The sequence below is a fragment of the Spea bombifrons genome, chromosome 2, assembly GCF_027358695.1.
Source record: "Spea bombifrons isolate aSpeBom1 chromosome 2, aSpeBom1.2.pri, whole genome shotgun sequence".
NCBI classification, from domain to species: Eukaryota; Metazoa; Chordata; class Amphibia; order Anura; family Pelobatidae; genus Spea; species Spea bombifrons.
In genome coordinates this window covers 12,158,603-12,175,908 of record NC_071088.1, presented here as the reverse complement: position 1 = coordinate 12,175,908, position 17,306 = coordinate 12,158,603, and the positions used below count along the sequence as shown (strand labels likewise).

Here is a 17,306-nt window from a genome sequence, read left to right as displayed (position 1 = left end):
GACAGGTGAAGAGAATGACACTGAAAATCTTGATAATTAGGCAGCAAGAGAACATTTCATCCTCAAAGTTGATATATATATATATATATATATATATATATATATATATAGAAACAATATCCACAAGTGGAGGAAATACAATATATATAACCCTCAAATACAGATTAATTTCATGGTTAAAAGATTAGTTGTTATTGATCGGCATAGCCCAGATGCATTAACACCCACACATATCAGTCAGCCTCAGTATGAGTCAAACAAACATGGTGGCTACATGTATTAAAGCAGACAATTACTGAGCTTTAATACTTTCCAAAGAACCTGTAGACTGACATATTATAAGAAACCGAAGATGCTATCGACAAAACCGAATACATGCCGTTTCTCTGACAGGATGATAAATGTCTGGAAAAATGAGAACTGAAATGTTGTGATGAAGAGATATGTTGAGAATGTATTGTGTGTGTAGCACCAAGTGTAGAACAACAAGAGATAACGCAGAGAACATAATAGTCTTTAAGGGACAGTGTGAAATTAGGGTCATAAAATGGCTAGACTCCAATTTTTATCAAATGTCAACAAACCGCTGTTTAATATGCTTTCCATACTAATTCTCTTAAACCAGTGATTGTTTTCATCTTATGTTATAAAGATAGAATTGGCTAATCCGCCCAGCGTGTAGGAATGCAATTTCCATTGTTTTTACAGATACCAGAGATTTGGAAATATGAATCGATATCTGTGTAAATACTCAGAACTGGCTGGGGCATTTGGGTCAGTATGGTCATTTGGTCTCTATTTAAAAATACCCATGTATTACCCCCCCACACACACACTACTTAGAAACAAGTCTATGTATTTTGGTGTCCAGAGACCCCCTGTGTATCCAATTGAAAGATCTCACAAGAACGAGGAATAAGGTGCATCACTAAAACACATTTAATAAAGTGTTTCGTTGGTTTTTCGCAAGCAGTGAGATACAATTTTTGTATGAATTAAAAAAGCACTCTGTGTAATTATGACAAACAACTTAAGACTGATTGACCTAACACTGGTATTTTAAAACATCATCAACACATATTCATTCATTATTTACAGTAAAACTCCAAGAACACCCAGTAGACCGCCATTTGACAATTTCTTCAGTTTAGAATGTTTTGAATCCATTGAGTAAACTGTTCGACTCGGACATAAACTCCAGGGCGATTTGGTTGTGCGCATCCATATCCAAATGAGGTCACTCCTACTAAAACCCATCTCTCATTCAGGAGACACATCAGGGGGCCCCCAGAATCGCCCTAAAATGGTACAAACAATAATTAATCAATAGTATCTTTTTATACGTATTATACGTAATCTGTTCATATGTTTGTAGCTGGAAATATTTAATTGCTTATAAACAATGTCCCGTCTTATGTTATGGGACTAGGACATGAATGGGGCTGTGGAGTACATTAAAAAGTTCATTTTTCTTTTTTTCATTCTTGTTCCAGGCTAGCACAAATTTTTATTATACAAATAAGAAGTAATTCTGAGAATATTTGTCTTAAACACAATATATGGTACACCGACCTAACCAGCAAAAATGGATTTTACATAAAAGCAAGAAAAACCAAAAACAAAACATGACGTTTTTAGTTTCGTCTCAAATCTAATTCTGTTGTGGTGGAAACACATATTGTCAATCTGTTTAATCAATTGCACCATTTTAACATATAACAGGCATCGAGATTTCCAACCACAGTGTGAACTCATTTCGTCTTCAATAATAAGAAAGAAGGCAAAATATTTTCTGAGAACTGAATTCCGTGTTGATTACCGACTTGTCAATGTCACCAGGGTTTACAAGACATCTCAGAAGCTCCGTATGGTGATTCATGACAGCCAGTGGCATGTTCACTTTCAGCCGACACAAACCGCGTTTATGCCTTACCGCTTTCAAGATAATATATTACGCTTCATGTATTTTATACCCTTTAAACAATAAGCAACACGTGCAATTATTTCTAATGTTGTTCATAAAAAGGTATGCGTTTACCTGACATGTGTCTATTCCTCCGTGATCATAACCACCGCATATCATATTCCGAGTAATGTTGTATTCGGGCATTTGTACTTGGCATTTCTCATTAGATATAAGAGGCACCTCTGCTTCTTGTAATATGTTTGGAATGGGACCTAGATAAGCGATCGGAATCAAAAGAGTTAAATATTAATCTCTGGCTATAAATAGCAATATGCAAAACGTAATTACATGTATCATCGCAGACTATGCAGATAATTTAATTTCAAGATGTCCATTTTTATACAACATATCTATCGAATCAGCATTTCCCAGTGGTTGTGCTTTTAAATTGGTGGCCTGATTGCAAAGCAGGTCAGTAATTACTTTGCTTTATTATCATGGAAGTAATAAACAGTGCAGGTTTATGGGGTTATTAAAATGATTTCCTCACATAAAATTTGATTTCGAAAAACAGTATAATAAACTAGAGTGCCTTGTTGATGAGATTGTTAATGGGAGTTTTTTGGGTAGATATTTTGTAGCCATATACATGAGAGTAAGGGGAATGAATACGGACACGATGCACACTCTGCTTGCTTACCTATCCTCTAAACCCCCGAACAACATCTGCTGCGATAAATGTTCATTTCAAAGCATGTAAAGGCGGAAGTGGTTTTAATCAATTGTGACTTTTTGTATGGATAAATGAGGAGAGAGTTTTAATTCTTGCTTTATTCCATGTTTATTTATTAGACTTTTAAACTTAGACTTGGATCAGTGAACACAACGTGCCATCACAGGAGTGATGGGAGTGATAAAGGGCCATTGGAACACAGGAGGGATGGGAGTGATAAAGGGCCATTGGAACACAGGAGTGATGGCAGTGATAAAGGGCCATTGGAACACAGGAGTGATGGCAGTGATAAAAGGCCATTGGAACACAGGAGTGATGGGAGTGATAAAGGGCCATTGGAACACAGGAGTGATGGGAGTGATAAAGGGCCATTGGAACACAGGAGTGATGGGAGTGATAAAGGACCTCTGTACGTCTATGAAGAGATTCCATTAACATTTTTCATTTTCCAGCTACAATAGTCATTTACAACATTAACAACGTCTTTGCTGAATTTCTGATCCATTTTATGTTATTTTAATGGACAAAATTAAAAACAAGGACATTTCAGTAATCCCAAACTTCAGAACTGCAGTATATGGTATATATACTGTATTGTATTAGAAATAATTCAAGGGAAAAGCAAAACTGGCACATTCTTTATATATTGCTTCTTTAAATTTGTCGATCCACTTTGGCACTTTTGTAACTGACTGTACCACTAGACTTTTTTAATTTTTTTCTGTGAAATTGTCAAGTGATATAAAAGCATGCACAGACCACCGGAGAAAACAGAAAAAAAGAAGAAACAGAGAACAAGGAGAAGGGGAAGCTAAGACATGGAGAAAGTAGGTAGACATGGAGCGAGAGCATGTGAGAGCGAGGATGCGAAAGAGTGAGAGCGAGGATGCGAAAGAATGAGAGCGAGCATGCGAAAGAGTGAGAGCATGCGAGAGAGTGAGTGACAAATAATTTGATTTCCAAATGGAAAAAGACCTCTGGATTTCAGCTGAACTGAAAGGACAGGAAATGAATTGACCAAAAACGAAACATTCCTATACTCTCGCCTCTCGATCAAGCTTTTGACTCTGTTCCATACGTTACTTGCAGTATTACTGGACTTGTATCCAAGTTTCAGTAGTGTCTGTGTGAACCAATATTTCACATTTTCCTCTTACCTTGACTTTGAATTCTACCCCAACCTGCAATCGAACAGTTCATTCCAGACGGGAACTCCTGGTGACTTTCTGGTAGACATATTGGCTGTATATAATCTATCAACAAATTGATACATCACACATGGTTAACTTGTGAATTATTTCAGTATTATTTCTATTATACTTATGTTCATAGATATTGCTCATTGCAATAGACACAATAGATAACCATAAATATATTACTGTCAGAAAAAGAGTTAAAAATGCGTAAATTTGGGGGCACATGACACCTCTATGAGAATAAGTGTGATGTTAAAGACAGAGCACTGCTGGTTATCAAACCTATTATTACGAATGAGAAATTCATTTAAAAGAATGCAGAAAATAACTATAAATGGGTTAAACGGGAGAAAGTGAATAGTGCAAAGGCTGAAACATAATATTACTATTCTTCGCAATATTAACTAATAATTACAAAGCGAATCATAGGGAATTTAGAAATGAAAATCAATCTCACAAAATGCTAGTTATATTGATTAATTCTATTTTTATCACCACTTTTGTAACAATAATAAACTACAGAAGCAGAAAAAAACAGTGTATATTGCAAACATGGTCCAAAAGCATACATTTAGAAGTAATATATATCTTGTTGATCCATCTCCAATGTAGATAACACCCTTATAAACAAACAGATCTATATTTTATATTATTATAACCCATAGTGTCCCGTGGAAAGATACAAAGATGGATAGATTTATATCTATATCATGATATCCGCCCAACTGCGTATCTAGATATTTGTATAGATAGATATTTCTTTGTGTGAAATGTAGTCCTTATAGGAGATGGATCAACCAATCACGTGTCTCCGATATGAGATTCTGCTCTGGTTTCAATAATCAGCCATCTGCTCGGCCATTTCTTGAGATATGGATTTTGTTTTGATCCTCAGACTGCTCTTATACAATGCAAGGGACAGAATTACCCATCTGTAGACATAACACTCATTTAGATCTTCAGACTTCATTTCTTATCGCTGCCATTAGCACTCACCACGCATTTCTCTTATACGTCTATGAAACGCATCAATCCGTGTAGCAACGACAACCACTTAATGCCTCAATAGGCTTATTACATAAAGATCTTTACAATTTACCCACATTGTCTGTATTCAAAATCTATTGCACAAAAAAGAAGCAATTACACTACATTTTCAATCGTGCATAATTGGGGAATCTAATTTTCCATCAACTATATCCTTTTCTCAAAAAAATATTAAGGGACATATCTGTAGAATGAATATTTATAAGATCTACCTCATGCTGGGGAAGATGTGAACGATTTATTCCGTACTGCTTTAATTTAGAAAAAAAAAACAAAAACGGTTTATTGTAATCTGCCAAATGCTATTAAAGCTCTTCTATAATCACACTGTTATTGGTGATATATTGTTTAAAATCTTGATTACGTGCTGTAGCATAATAAACTGCACATATGGGGGGCAATCTGAAAGAAGTAAATACTAATAAGTAAATATGGAAATAAATAACAAAAATAACAGTTTAAACAGTTTTACTTAGACAAAAGATTACGTTTATTATGCATTAAGCGAATATGTCTCAACACACGTTATTTTGTTTATATATTTTTTTGCTTCTGTAGCGTTAACCTGCCAACGCTTGCTTTTCAAATTAATAAAGATACTTCAGCCAGCATATGGACGTTAATGCGTACACTAACTGCATGTACCTATACGTTTTTATGGGGTCCCGCTTGCAAGTCCATGAAGGGATTTTGCAGAACCCCTCCATATGCATTCACAAAGGTTTGAGAACAATACCACGTAGAACGCACCTGCTTGGGAGCATCTCAAACTTTAGCTCACGTGTGAAAAGGAAAAATATCCATCAACATATCAGTCTGATCCTCTGAATCACCCTTTGGGGATCTCTTGGGGTTCACCTCAAGTGGAAAAGTGAGTCACTAAGGTCCAGAGGGAAACCAACTGTGCCCCAGTGGTGGGGTCCTCGAAGGCTGAAAAGTATGTATGGGGTAGTTTGCTCCTTAATCCAGAGGAAATGTGCCTTGCCTTCAGCTCTGGACAGCTCTTGGGTGTAGACTGGTACGTTGATGGAGAATTTCCCTTGCAATGGGAAGATCGTAGGGCAGGCTATTAAGTTGCTGTCTCTTTTGAGTTGGGTTCATCTCAAACATTTTTGTATGCTGCCCCCCCATATGCACTTCCTTTTTCTCCGGTCTCCTTGGCTATTTGCGGTGCTGGCGAAGGGTTGACAGCCCTTTGGTAAATATTCTTGAAATTTTATTTGCCAACATGACACACAATAGCGGACACCGATAACACTAAATTAACTTAATGCTGGAGAAATTCGCAACTCTGCAGAGCTGTATCTGCTAGAAACTGACCCATATACTAAATTTAGCTTGGCGTATTATATCAGGCAGCAAATAAATCCTATAATTTCCTGGACTACACACGGAGAAACATCTCTCAAAGAGCAGAGAATAAGACTCATCACGCAATAATTCAATGCTTTTAAAAACAGTGTAATATAACTCTCTCTGGGCAGTAGAGGTTGATCTCGCTAAATCCTGTGATTATATGCTTTGGCTTATATATTGTGAATGTGTACAATATAAATCATTAAATAGTCAACTGTGTTCATCCACAGGGCCGGATTTACTCCACAGGTACTCCAAAGACACACAGACCAGAGTCATCTCAAAAGTTTTTTTCAGAGTTGGCTTTGCAGGAGGAGCACGGACGTGACATTTGCCGAGCATTAGCTTAAACTGACATTACATCAAGGCCCCTACAAACATGGCCGCCTAGACTAATATTCCATGTCTGTCCTCTGCATCTCCTCAATTCTCAACACAGTTCTTCTTTCTATTAAAACATTTCATCTCTACCTCTCCATATTTAGTTTTTCCAACACTCATCATTTTCCAATTTTACAATTCACTTGATGGATATAATCATCTCACGCCTCAAGGGGCAATCGTAACCATATGTATCATTTTTTCTACATCAAATTGCAATGTATAACAGAATAAGACCCTTTAATTATTGTAATTAGCAATCTTTTTGGTGAGATGGAGCCAGGTATTTAATGCATGTCTACACTAGCTGCATTCAGTTACAACTTGTTATCCACACCTTTGTTTCAGGAGCTATATATAAATGCTTGAGTATCATTCTCCTAGCACATGGCAAGACCAATGCAAATGTATAACACATTCTATCGGTTTTTTATCCTTAAAAGTGCCACATTACCCAGGGGCGTCTTTAACCCCTTCAATCCCAGGGGTTTTTGGTACCTCAAGTCCCAGAGCAATTTTGCCATTTTTGCGCTATGTGGGTTCAGCGATTATTCTCTTTTCCTTGAATAGTGTACCCATGTAAACTATATATTGTTTTTTTCAAGGAGAGATAGAGCTTTCTTTTGATACCATAGTCAGATGATTAGCTGAAAATTTAGAGCAGCCTGATCTCCCGTGTGTCCCTGCCGCTCTAAGAAGGGCAGGACGTACCGCTACGTCCGTAGGGGATTCTTGGGATGCGTTTTTTGGATGTACTCGTACGTCCCTAGGGGACTGAAGGGGTTAAAGTGGGCCAAAAGGGGCAGCTGCGCCAGGCCCAGTCATTCCTGGTGGGCCCATAGTAGCCGGCAAAACCATGGTCACACACACTCTGTGACCACTTCTGCAATTAAAGTGTGCCTGTATCTAAAAATGCAAAAAACATAGAACAGAGGTAGAACACATAGCTATCAGCACAGACAGTAGCTGTCAATCCAACCCCTGCGGCACAATTAAAGAAAACTCTAAATCCAGAGACTAGTGGTCCTTGCTAAGGTTGGCTGAAATATTCAACATTTCTTCCACTACAGTAACCACCTGCTTTCACTGTGATTTCTGTGGATTTAATGTGCATGGAAAGTTTCCAGAAGCTTGCAGCCTGTAATTTTGCAAGCGAAGATGCAGGAAAACAAACTTCTTCCTCTATCTGTCTATTTTCAAAGATGCCCAGCTAGTGGTGCCGGAATATGTAAATATATATATATATATATATATATATATATACACACACATATACATATTATATACATAGATATCATCATCTTGATATAACCTAAAATTATGGATAGTGTTTTCTGATTTTCTGTATGTGGTTACTTTTCACCGGGTAAATTTAGCTGATATTTATTTATTTTTTTAATATTTTTAAACGTTATTATTTCAAAAACAAGCCATTTCTTGAACATTACAAAGATGTCGACCATTATTGATCATAATGAAAGAAGGAAATAAAAATATGCAATACATATCTAGTGTTATTCTATCGGCTGATATTTATTTTTGAAAGGGGTTACAATATACTTAATATAGTATTGAATAATAATAATAATAATAATAGTACTATGGTAATATACAATAATTTACCCAAGCAAGTGTTGCTTGTATTCTATTTTTAACATCCTTCTTCCTCATTAGAACAAAACTAATCAAAATAAGTAACAATAACCTGAACAAACATAAGACATACTGGTACAGAGATGGAGGCACTGCTTTTGCAATCTTATCTATTAGAAAGTTGACAGACAACCCCATGTGATCTGTAAAGAAACTGCGTAAACAGTTTTATTATTGATCATGAACCTTCATAACACTATTAATACTCTGAAACAGAATCCTTATTTATTTCAATTTTTCTCAGTAGTGCATTATTTATTTATTTTTTGCATTTAGGCTGTTTAAAGAACGCTACACAATTCCCTGTATTGTTGTGTACCTGTTGATTATGTATCATTAACCAGTACATGTAGGGCATTGATTGAATTATGCACTTACCCGTATAATTGACTTTAAACTGTAGATGCATCATCACTATATCACTGTCTTTTGTTCTCCTGTTATAGTGCGGGTTTATGACAATTTGATCAATCACCAGCGTTACCGTCGTTGGACTTGTCACATTCAGGCTATCGTGTAGTCCGAGCACAGCTTTCCACAATGACGGTATAAGGTTCCTTCTGCAGGATTCAAAATACAACTTCAAATGTAATAATGACCCAGTGCCAAGCTTGAATGATTTCCCCAGTATTATTTGTGTTAATCTTTGACCTCTACAGCAGAACATATAATTTGTGCTTTGTATAGGATTAAGCGAGATAGTTTATTATAATTGGAAAGCACTTAATGTTTTCTAATGGCACCGCAGGATGCTGGCTTCCTAACACAAAATTATCAGTAGATTTCCAGAATCAAGCCAAAGAACTATAAATTATAACAGTTGTTGAAACAATACAATTATGAAAAGACTATTAACTTAATTATTGCGATTCTTTAAACAGCTCAGTTAAAAATCTCACGGTAATTAATCTACTGTCCTATGACGCAAATGGCAATCATTTTAGAACATTAGAATATTAAGACTAAAATATATATATTTTTTAAATGATTCAAAGCCAACGGGGAATAATTTGCATATCCCTAAATGCAACATCTTCAACCCACATGTTTTTCTACAAATCAGTGTTATTTATTAAGTAAGCATTTGACTAAAAATGATCTTGATTTAGTGATGAGCAGTGGGCAAAACAAAAAAAGAACTAAAGGTTTTATACTAAATTTCCCACGCTGAAAAAAAAGGGATTAGAGAATTGTGTAAAGTTCTCTGCATGAAGTTTAATTAAGTGTAATCTCAACTACTGCCATTAGTTGAAGAAGTAAAATTATACTTCGAACTAAAGTATGCCCTAGAAAGTTAATACTGCAAGCCAAAGAAAGACAAGCTAATGATATAACCATATTTGCATTTAGATGTAGCCTAAAGTAACATAACATAACATTACCACACATTTTCATTTGAGTCTTGTGTTCTTGGGAAAGCCTTGTACAAAAGACTGAGTTGGTAATCCATATCCATCAAATCCTTTCTAATATAATCCTACTTAGTGATATGATTAGGGGACTATAATATTAGATAACAGTATTAGTCTTGGTCTGAACAAACCACGTTATCATCAGGGTATGGCTGATGTCATTTACACACAACTTTATATTTGTTTTTTTTTCATATAAGTAAATGTTGTTTAGGGTAAACTTAGCCAACCGTGGCTGGTTAGGCAATGGGCAGTTGCAAAAAGCCATAACATCAGCATAGCCAGAGGTTATATCCATGTTGTCCCGTATTTCACTTAATTTTAAGGGAACCTGAACTAAAGCAGGGTTTTACTAAAGCATGACATACCCATAGACACAATGTGCGGCTGATACGAGCCATTCTTCGTTCATAAGAGATGCCCCACACGTCTGTCTGTTATTGTAATACAGGGAGACGATCCACGGCCATGCTCCTAAAGCTGCATCAGTTCCACCCACTATCTTGGAATTCTCATTGTCTAAAAGTCGCTCCCCGCATTCTGAGGAAGATAATAAAAAATGTTTTAGATATGTTAAGTAGCTGATAGACACATCAAATTTGATAGATAAAATTATCATTTATTACAACAAAGCCAACTATTTCCAGAGTTGGTTACACAATGAAAGGTGTATGGCATACTCATATCTACAAAGCCAAACAGATACATTCGATGAAAGGGACCCTGCTTGCGCAGTAATTATAGAGATATTGATAGACAAACCCATAAATAAAGTCAGGACTTTGTTTTTCATATTGTGTACAAACAGCAAGACATATCGTAGATAACTGATTGTGACAGACATACATACCTCTATAATTGCACTGAATGTGAATAACGGACTGGCTGCCACACTGGTCGCTGTAAATAAATACAAATATAATTTACATATATATATATTTATATACATATAACATGGAAGGATAAGGCACTCGAAGGAGTGGTGATTAAAACCACCCCTTATTCAACTGGAAGCTTTACATGGTGGCATCTTTCATTTGCATTAAGCACTGTTTACTCATACCAATAACTCACTTTTACTCAGTTACATTGTCTCAAATTCCAAAAAATGTTGAACTAATGGTCAGGGACATTAGTGTAGTGGAGGGTGTTAAAATCAGTCACCTAGAGGGATGTCATCATTGAGACGGTTGCCAGGTATTACCCTAAAAGTCTTGTGTTTTGGAAGCCCCACGCGTCTATTATGCAGACAGAACCCACCGTCCTGTTTTACTTTTGGTCCCTGAAGAGTGGGCTTCTTTATCTTCAAGAAGACCCTGCTTTGCTTTGCAAGCCCACCCTGCTTTATGAGTGGTTACGAGAGTCTTGACATGGCTCCTGTCTGACTCGTGTCGCTGTTGTATGGCAGCTATAAAAGTATTTTTGCTCTCAAGGATTATGTATTAGTATGTGGCTGGCTTTCATTACAGCGACTGAAACGAAGATTACATTGTGGAAAAACCAGATGCTTTAATTGACTTGGGAAAATGATTTTTCAAGCACAGATCATTGGATTTTTCCCATTGACAGCTACTGCTGCCACCAGCTACAGTTCAATAACATAGAAATAGAATTCCGGGCTGGATGTTTCATAACGAACATAGCAAAATGTATTTTGTATCGTAGCAGTTACCTCACATTTCACTTTTTGTCTTCAGACATCTGATGTAACGGCTACAAATTAACTAAGTACAAATCCACCCTTTAACAGGAACTCCGATGAAAACGTATTACCAGCAGAAGCCCTGATGTGTGATTGGGTTGAGAGCTATACATAAATGTAAATGTGTCTGTATTTTTAAGAGGTCGTGATCTTTCAAAAACATGGAGATAATGCACTTAGAGAAGGCATACATTAAAACACTTAAGATTACAGCCAAAAAAAGAACTTTAGAGATTGGTGTGTTACAGACAAATCTCTAACTAATGTATCAAGTTACTAGAATCAAGAACAGAATGCATTTTAAAAGACTTGCTTGTCTAAAAAGAAAAAGACCAAGTGGAAGTCACTGCTAGGAAACACTTCAAAATCTCTAGGTTTGTGTGGTTAACGAAGCAAAATATAGGGCCCCGATAAGATCATTAATATGGTACTGCTCTACACAGGTCAGAGTTGGCAATGTTTAGCCCATTGACAAGTTGAGCCAAATGGCCCAGTACTATAGTAGCCCATATGCTCCATAATAAATAAAAAATAAAAAACTTTTAAGGGAGCTGGGAAGGATCCGGTGAGATTGTAAAGTCATTCCTTGTTTTGTCAGGATTCTAAGTAGCTACATGTGGAATTCCAAGTAAAAGACACAAAGAGGCTTCAAGCAGTGGCTCAAATTGTTCAAATTAGAACAGCCCAGTCCTCTTCACACGATCTACAGGCTCAATAAAAAAAAAAGTGTATTAATAATAATGTTTACTCGGTGTGTAAAGAAACGTGTGTGAAGGGCGACAAACAGACGTATCCACACAAGAGGTCCTCACATTACTCTGACTCGAAAGCTGACAGTTTCTGGAGAACAGTTTTTATCTCACATCAAATCTTTATTGCAGCATATTGGCAGAAGCAAACATAGAACAGGGGGTTAGAAGGGCATGAAACACCTTACACGTTTGTCTCCATTAACTAGAAGCTCTGGAGCTTGCCAAATGCGATGATCTCCACTGTATATCAGTCATGATTTGTTAAACTAGCAGTGGATATAAACGTTCCACCTAGACTAAGTGGTCTAGCACCTTAAGCAAATGAACTGTCATTTTATTCCTTACTCAGAAACTAAACTAAAAGCAAAAGGCTAAAAGCACAGAAAGTTTTTACGATGTTTTTTTCTGCTCCCATGGCAGCAAAGCCTTTCAAGATATCCTTATGTCACACGATGACATGCTTCTATTTCAACATTCTCTGAGAAAATAAGAATAAACAAAATTTGACATAATCTTGATTTTAAGGATAACTTTTACTAATTTTGAACATGTCATATAGCGAAAGCACTTAAGATGCCACACTCTAGTTATATTTACTGGAAAGTGAGGTAGTCTTCCTCTGTTCTTGGAACCACATTTAAGTTGTAATTGAGTTACTTCATCACCCTCCTTAACGAATCTCAGTTTATTGAACTTTGTTTCCTCTGACACTATAGAGAACAGATAGCGTAATTGTATTGCGAACAGCCTCACGTATTGACCATTTAGTTATTAGCTATACACATGTTAATGATATCATCAATGTGCAATATGCCAAGTTGTAGTCAATGAGATACTAAGTAACTGCACTGAGAACTATGGTGAATTCCAGCCGAACTGAGCAGAAACTACATGGATGATGAAAGCTACAGAGAAAGCTACAGAGGATGAGCCAAGCTGAGTCCCAGTTGAGATCAGTTCTGTAGTTTCACATTGTATAGAGTATAACTACACTCAGTAGCTTTACAGTGCTTTGCCACAGGTGGAGACAGATTTCTAGATCTCATTGGATCCTGATGAGTTTAACCAAAGTATATCCACAGTTCCAATTCTGGTAAGGCCATGTTCAACCTCGATGTAAGCATGATGGAAAATCGGGTGAATAGACCCATGAGTGTAGTTACAGAGAGCGGAAGAATGCTATATACTGTTCACAAACCAATAAATAAAGCAATTTGAATTGTTATTAACTATGAACTAAATAACACTACCATAAATTTGAATAAAAAAAAAGAAAATTGCATTTTTCATGGTAGATTTGCTTTAAGATGCCTTTAGCAACCATTTACAGTATGTGTGACATGTGTTTCCATGGCCAGATGCATCCCATTTCAGCTGATTATTGTTAACGTTAATGGTTTAGAAAGACCATTCAAAGTGATCTGTACATTAGAGTAATGTACTTAAACATGTAAACTATACTAGGCTTAAGTCTGCTTATGCGTGAACTATTCAACATAATTCCAAGATGAAATACAAGCCAATCAAAATGTAATAAATCATTAAAACTGCATAATCAATAAATTACTCTAATAAATATCCAGTTATATTTGTTATTTAGGCACTGGGCTTCATTGCTTCATTAAATAGCAAGATGAAATGAACGTTATAAAAATAATAAAATATAAATAATAAAATAAAAACAAATGCAGTTAATTCCATTTTATTCTGCACATGCCTTCCGCATTGGAATATTTCAGTGCGGTGGCCACTAGAGATCAGTAGATCCTAAAGAACTGGAAGTCTAGGCGTTTGATATTAGAACAGCTTACACTGAGGTTAAACTACAGCACAATGCAAAGCATGTATTGTATTCCCCCATGTATAGAAAAGACTGCAATGTTATTGCAGAATGGAAGTAAAGGGAACAGGCAAAAAAAAGGCAACACTGTAATCAATAGGCTGTTCACACATACACGAGAAGCACACTATACTAGGAAATCTGTTCTCCTTAAGAAAGAATGTAAAAGAATACAAGTAAAAACAATATCTACAAAAAAGGAACAAAACACCCATTAGATTTCACTTGCCATTACAAATTATCTCACTTTTCACTCCAGATTACATTTACAAAATATACCAGAAAATAGTTGTTCGACAGGCCTGAGGGCGATCACATTTTGAATGCTGTTTTGATTGTTTTTTTTTTTAAGTAACCAAGGATTTATAATAATAACACGGAATTTTTGACAGCACCTAACCAAATGCCCAAAACCGCAAAAAAAATGCTTTAATGATATTTTCCTCTTTTTTTTTTTCTATTCTTGAACATAATCGAGGCGTGTGGAAACCACAATGGAGCTGTTAAGCGTAATACATGTATCATTTTAATAAAATCAATTTAATCAATTTGCCTTTTTTTCCCAATGCAGACATTTGAAATTCAGGGGATTTCCATGTACAATGGGCTTTAAATCAAAATTTGACAAATTTTGTCATACTGATCTCAATGGGTGGGTTTCCATGGATACAGATAAAGAGAGCTTTTTAAAAGCGCTTATCCTTTTAACAACTGATAGATTCAATTACCAGCAAAAGAAAGAGGGAAGGAGCAGTGCTCAAGGTCTTAAACTTGCAAGTAGTTGAAAAACTTTTATATTGTGTAATAAATAACAGCTCTCCAGCACCAAAGGATCCATACAATTTATAGTGTTTTGTGGAGTCTGGGGGTTTTTCTCTGGCATGTGTGGGAAAAGTACTCAGATCCAGAATTGAGAGTAGAATTCCGAGACGAGAGTTTCAAAATGAACTATGACCAAAACAAATGTAAAAGAAAAAAATTAAAAAAAAAAGAGAAATGAAAGCATTAAAATTTAAATATTTTTACTTTTATCATTAGGTTCACCTATTTTTTTAATGCTGTATTTTAAAGCACAGTATTCTGTCAGCATAATAGATGATTGAGCAGATGGAGCAAAGAGATTGCCATGGAATACGGTGCTGAAACCAGCCACAAGGCGGACATTTTTATTATAAGAAAAAGAGGGTCCATGATTGCTAAGAGACAGCCTTCAACCCAGAAACCAGGCCACCCAGTAATAGCACTTGACAATACGCACAGGGTACGCATGAGAATTAAAATGATATTATTAAATGTGCATAATCAACAAGAACTTGCAGGCCCCAAACATTTTAGTACAGTATAATTATGCTAGCGTAGATATTTTAATGTGATATGTCCAGAGCTCTAACCCTACGTTGTGTTGTAAGCCATGAAAAAAGCATGTCCCCAAGATTTTCACTTTTCATTGGATGAACCACCACAGCTGCTGTATTAACTAAATAGCGTTACCCAAAGAAAGAGCGATGGAAGGAAGATTAAGGTCTGCCACCCACACCAGGCCACTCTGGACATCGTTCAGGCATAGCTTTATTGATGTCCCTTATGCACATCCCTGTAGGCGTTGAGGAGCACACGTGGACCTCTAGCTGTCCCTTGAAGAAACTGGGTTGTTGTAACACTGTCCAAAATTGGTCCTGAACTCCTCTAGAGAAAGTGTACATATAGGTATGGTTAAAGTTGGAAGAAGCCAGAAACCTAAATGAGAATGTAAGGGTTGGGTAGAGAAAAAAAGTGACCAGAAAGTAGGTTGATTACTGTAGGGGAATCCTGTGAATGTTACACGTTTTGGAAGAAATGCAAGCCCATGAATAAGCTCACCAAACTGGAGTCACCAAGACAATTCCTAAGAGTTCAGAACTTAGTGATCTAGATTGTTAGTAAAAAAGGAATCCAATGGGGGGCCACAATAATGCCACAAAGGACAATAGTCGTATTCCCCTGAATACGTTTCATCAACAATATATGGACATGTAGTGTAACGGAATCACTAATATTTATACCTAAGACAAATGTTTCTATATAACATTTGCATGATGTATATGGTGGGTGCGCGATTATTTGTTTTGTTGTGCGTACATGTTGATCATTTCGGCAGCACCCTATATCTGAATTTATATACGTGCTACGTGAGTGCTTATCTTTTTGTATTTTTCAACAACATTGAATTTCATGAAAGCCTGTAATACATAATGTACATTGTAGACAGAAACAGATCATGTTCTTAAGTTCTTCTTTTACTAAACGGTGTGCGTTGTACTTATTCTTTACTTACACGTGTGAGATAAAATAGAAAAGATTGTTGTTTTGATGTCTATTTTAATCTATTGTATTGCACCGAACCACTCAGCTAAAATTCATTTCAAGATGAACTGCATGAAAAACATTTCATTTTACTTGATTTTCTTTTGTATTTGTGAGTAATGATAATAGATTGACATCGCATTGTTCTGGGATCCATGTAACAGGGTCTCAGTCTACTGGAAAGCACTATATCATAAGTATCAGCCGCTGAACAGTGTTGAAATTACAATTATGATAATTATGAATTACAGCCTCACTAAATCTAATGTACTACCCACAAGAAATAAACAGAGTATAAATTTGATGAAGGCAGACCGCGCATAGAAAAACTATGAGAAAAATAAAAAGCAGTGGAAATATTGTGCAAAAGGAGAAAATGCCAGTAATTTTATGTGCAATGGATGCAAATGTATGTAACTGTAAATCGATGCATGTATACAGTATATACATATATATATATATACCGTATTGGCCCGAATATAGGCCGCACTTTTTTCCCCCACTTTAAGACTTTAAAGTGGGGGTGCGGCCTATATTCGGGGTCTAGCGCCCGACGCCCGGGACATGCAGTCCCGGGCGCCGGGCAGGCAGCGGGGTTAGGATACAGATCCCCCGCAGCGGTGCAGGGGACCTGCATCCTACTGTCTGATACGCTCAGACAGCCTCCCCTGCCGGCACTTTCCACGGGGGGAGTACCGGCACGGGAGGTTGTCTAAGCGCATCGCACGGACGTTCACCGGCAGCGGCGATGCGCCGTTGCCGGTGAACATCCGCACGATGCATTTTAACCCCCCCGACTTACCAGGGCAGACTCCCGGGTGTCTTGCAGGGCCGGCGGAAGACACCTACGCAATACGCGTATACAACTTCCGGTGCCGGTACTTCCGCTGAGTGCCGGCACCGGGAGTTGTATACACGATGTGCATAGATGTCCCCCTCCGGCCCCGTAAGACACCCGGGAGTCTACTCTGGTAAGTCGGGGGGG

At 36.9% G+C, this 17,306-nt stretch overlaps 1 protein-coding gene across 1 annotated transcript in view; it reads right to left on the bottom strand.

Moving 5' to 3' along the window:
• Nucleotides 1-934: 934 nt before the first annotated feature.
• The window catches only part of TMPRSS15 (transmembrane serine protease 15), a 95,241-nt gene continuing 78,869 nt past the window's right edge, over nucleotides 935-17,306 (bottom strand). The window contains exons 20-25 of the mRNA XM_053456848.1: nucleotides 10,535-10,584; nucleotides 10,053-10,224; nucleotides 8,651-8,832; nucleotides 3,797-3,892; nucleotides 2,039-2,178; nucleotides 935-1,298 (exon numbers count right to left, since the gene is read on the bottom strand). Coding sequence (XP_053312823.1) covers nucleotides 1,143-1,298; nucleotides 2,039-2,178; nucleotides 3,797-3,892; nucleotides 8,651-8,832; nucleotides 10,053-10,224; nucleotides 10,535-10,584 — 796 coding nt within the window. The 3' untranslated portion in view covers nucleotides 935-1,142. The remainder of the gene's footprint in view (nucleotides 1,299-2,038; nucleotides 2,179-3,796; nucleotides 3,893-8,650; nucleotides 8,833-10,052; nucleotides 10,225-10,534; nucleotides 10,585-17,306) is intronic.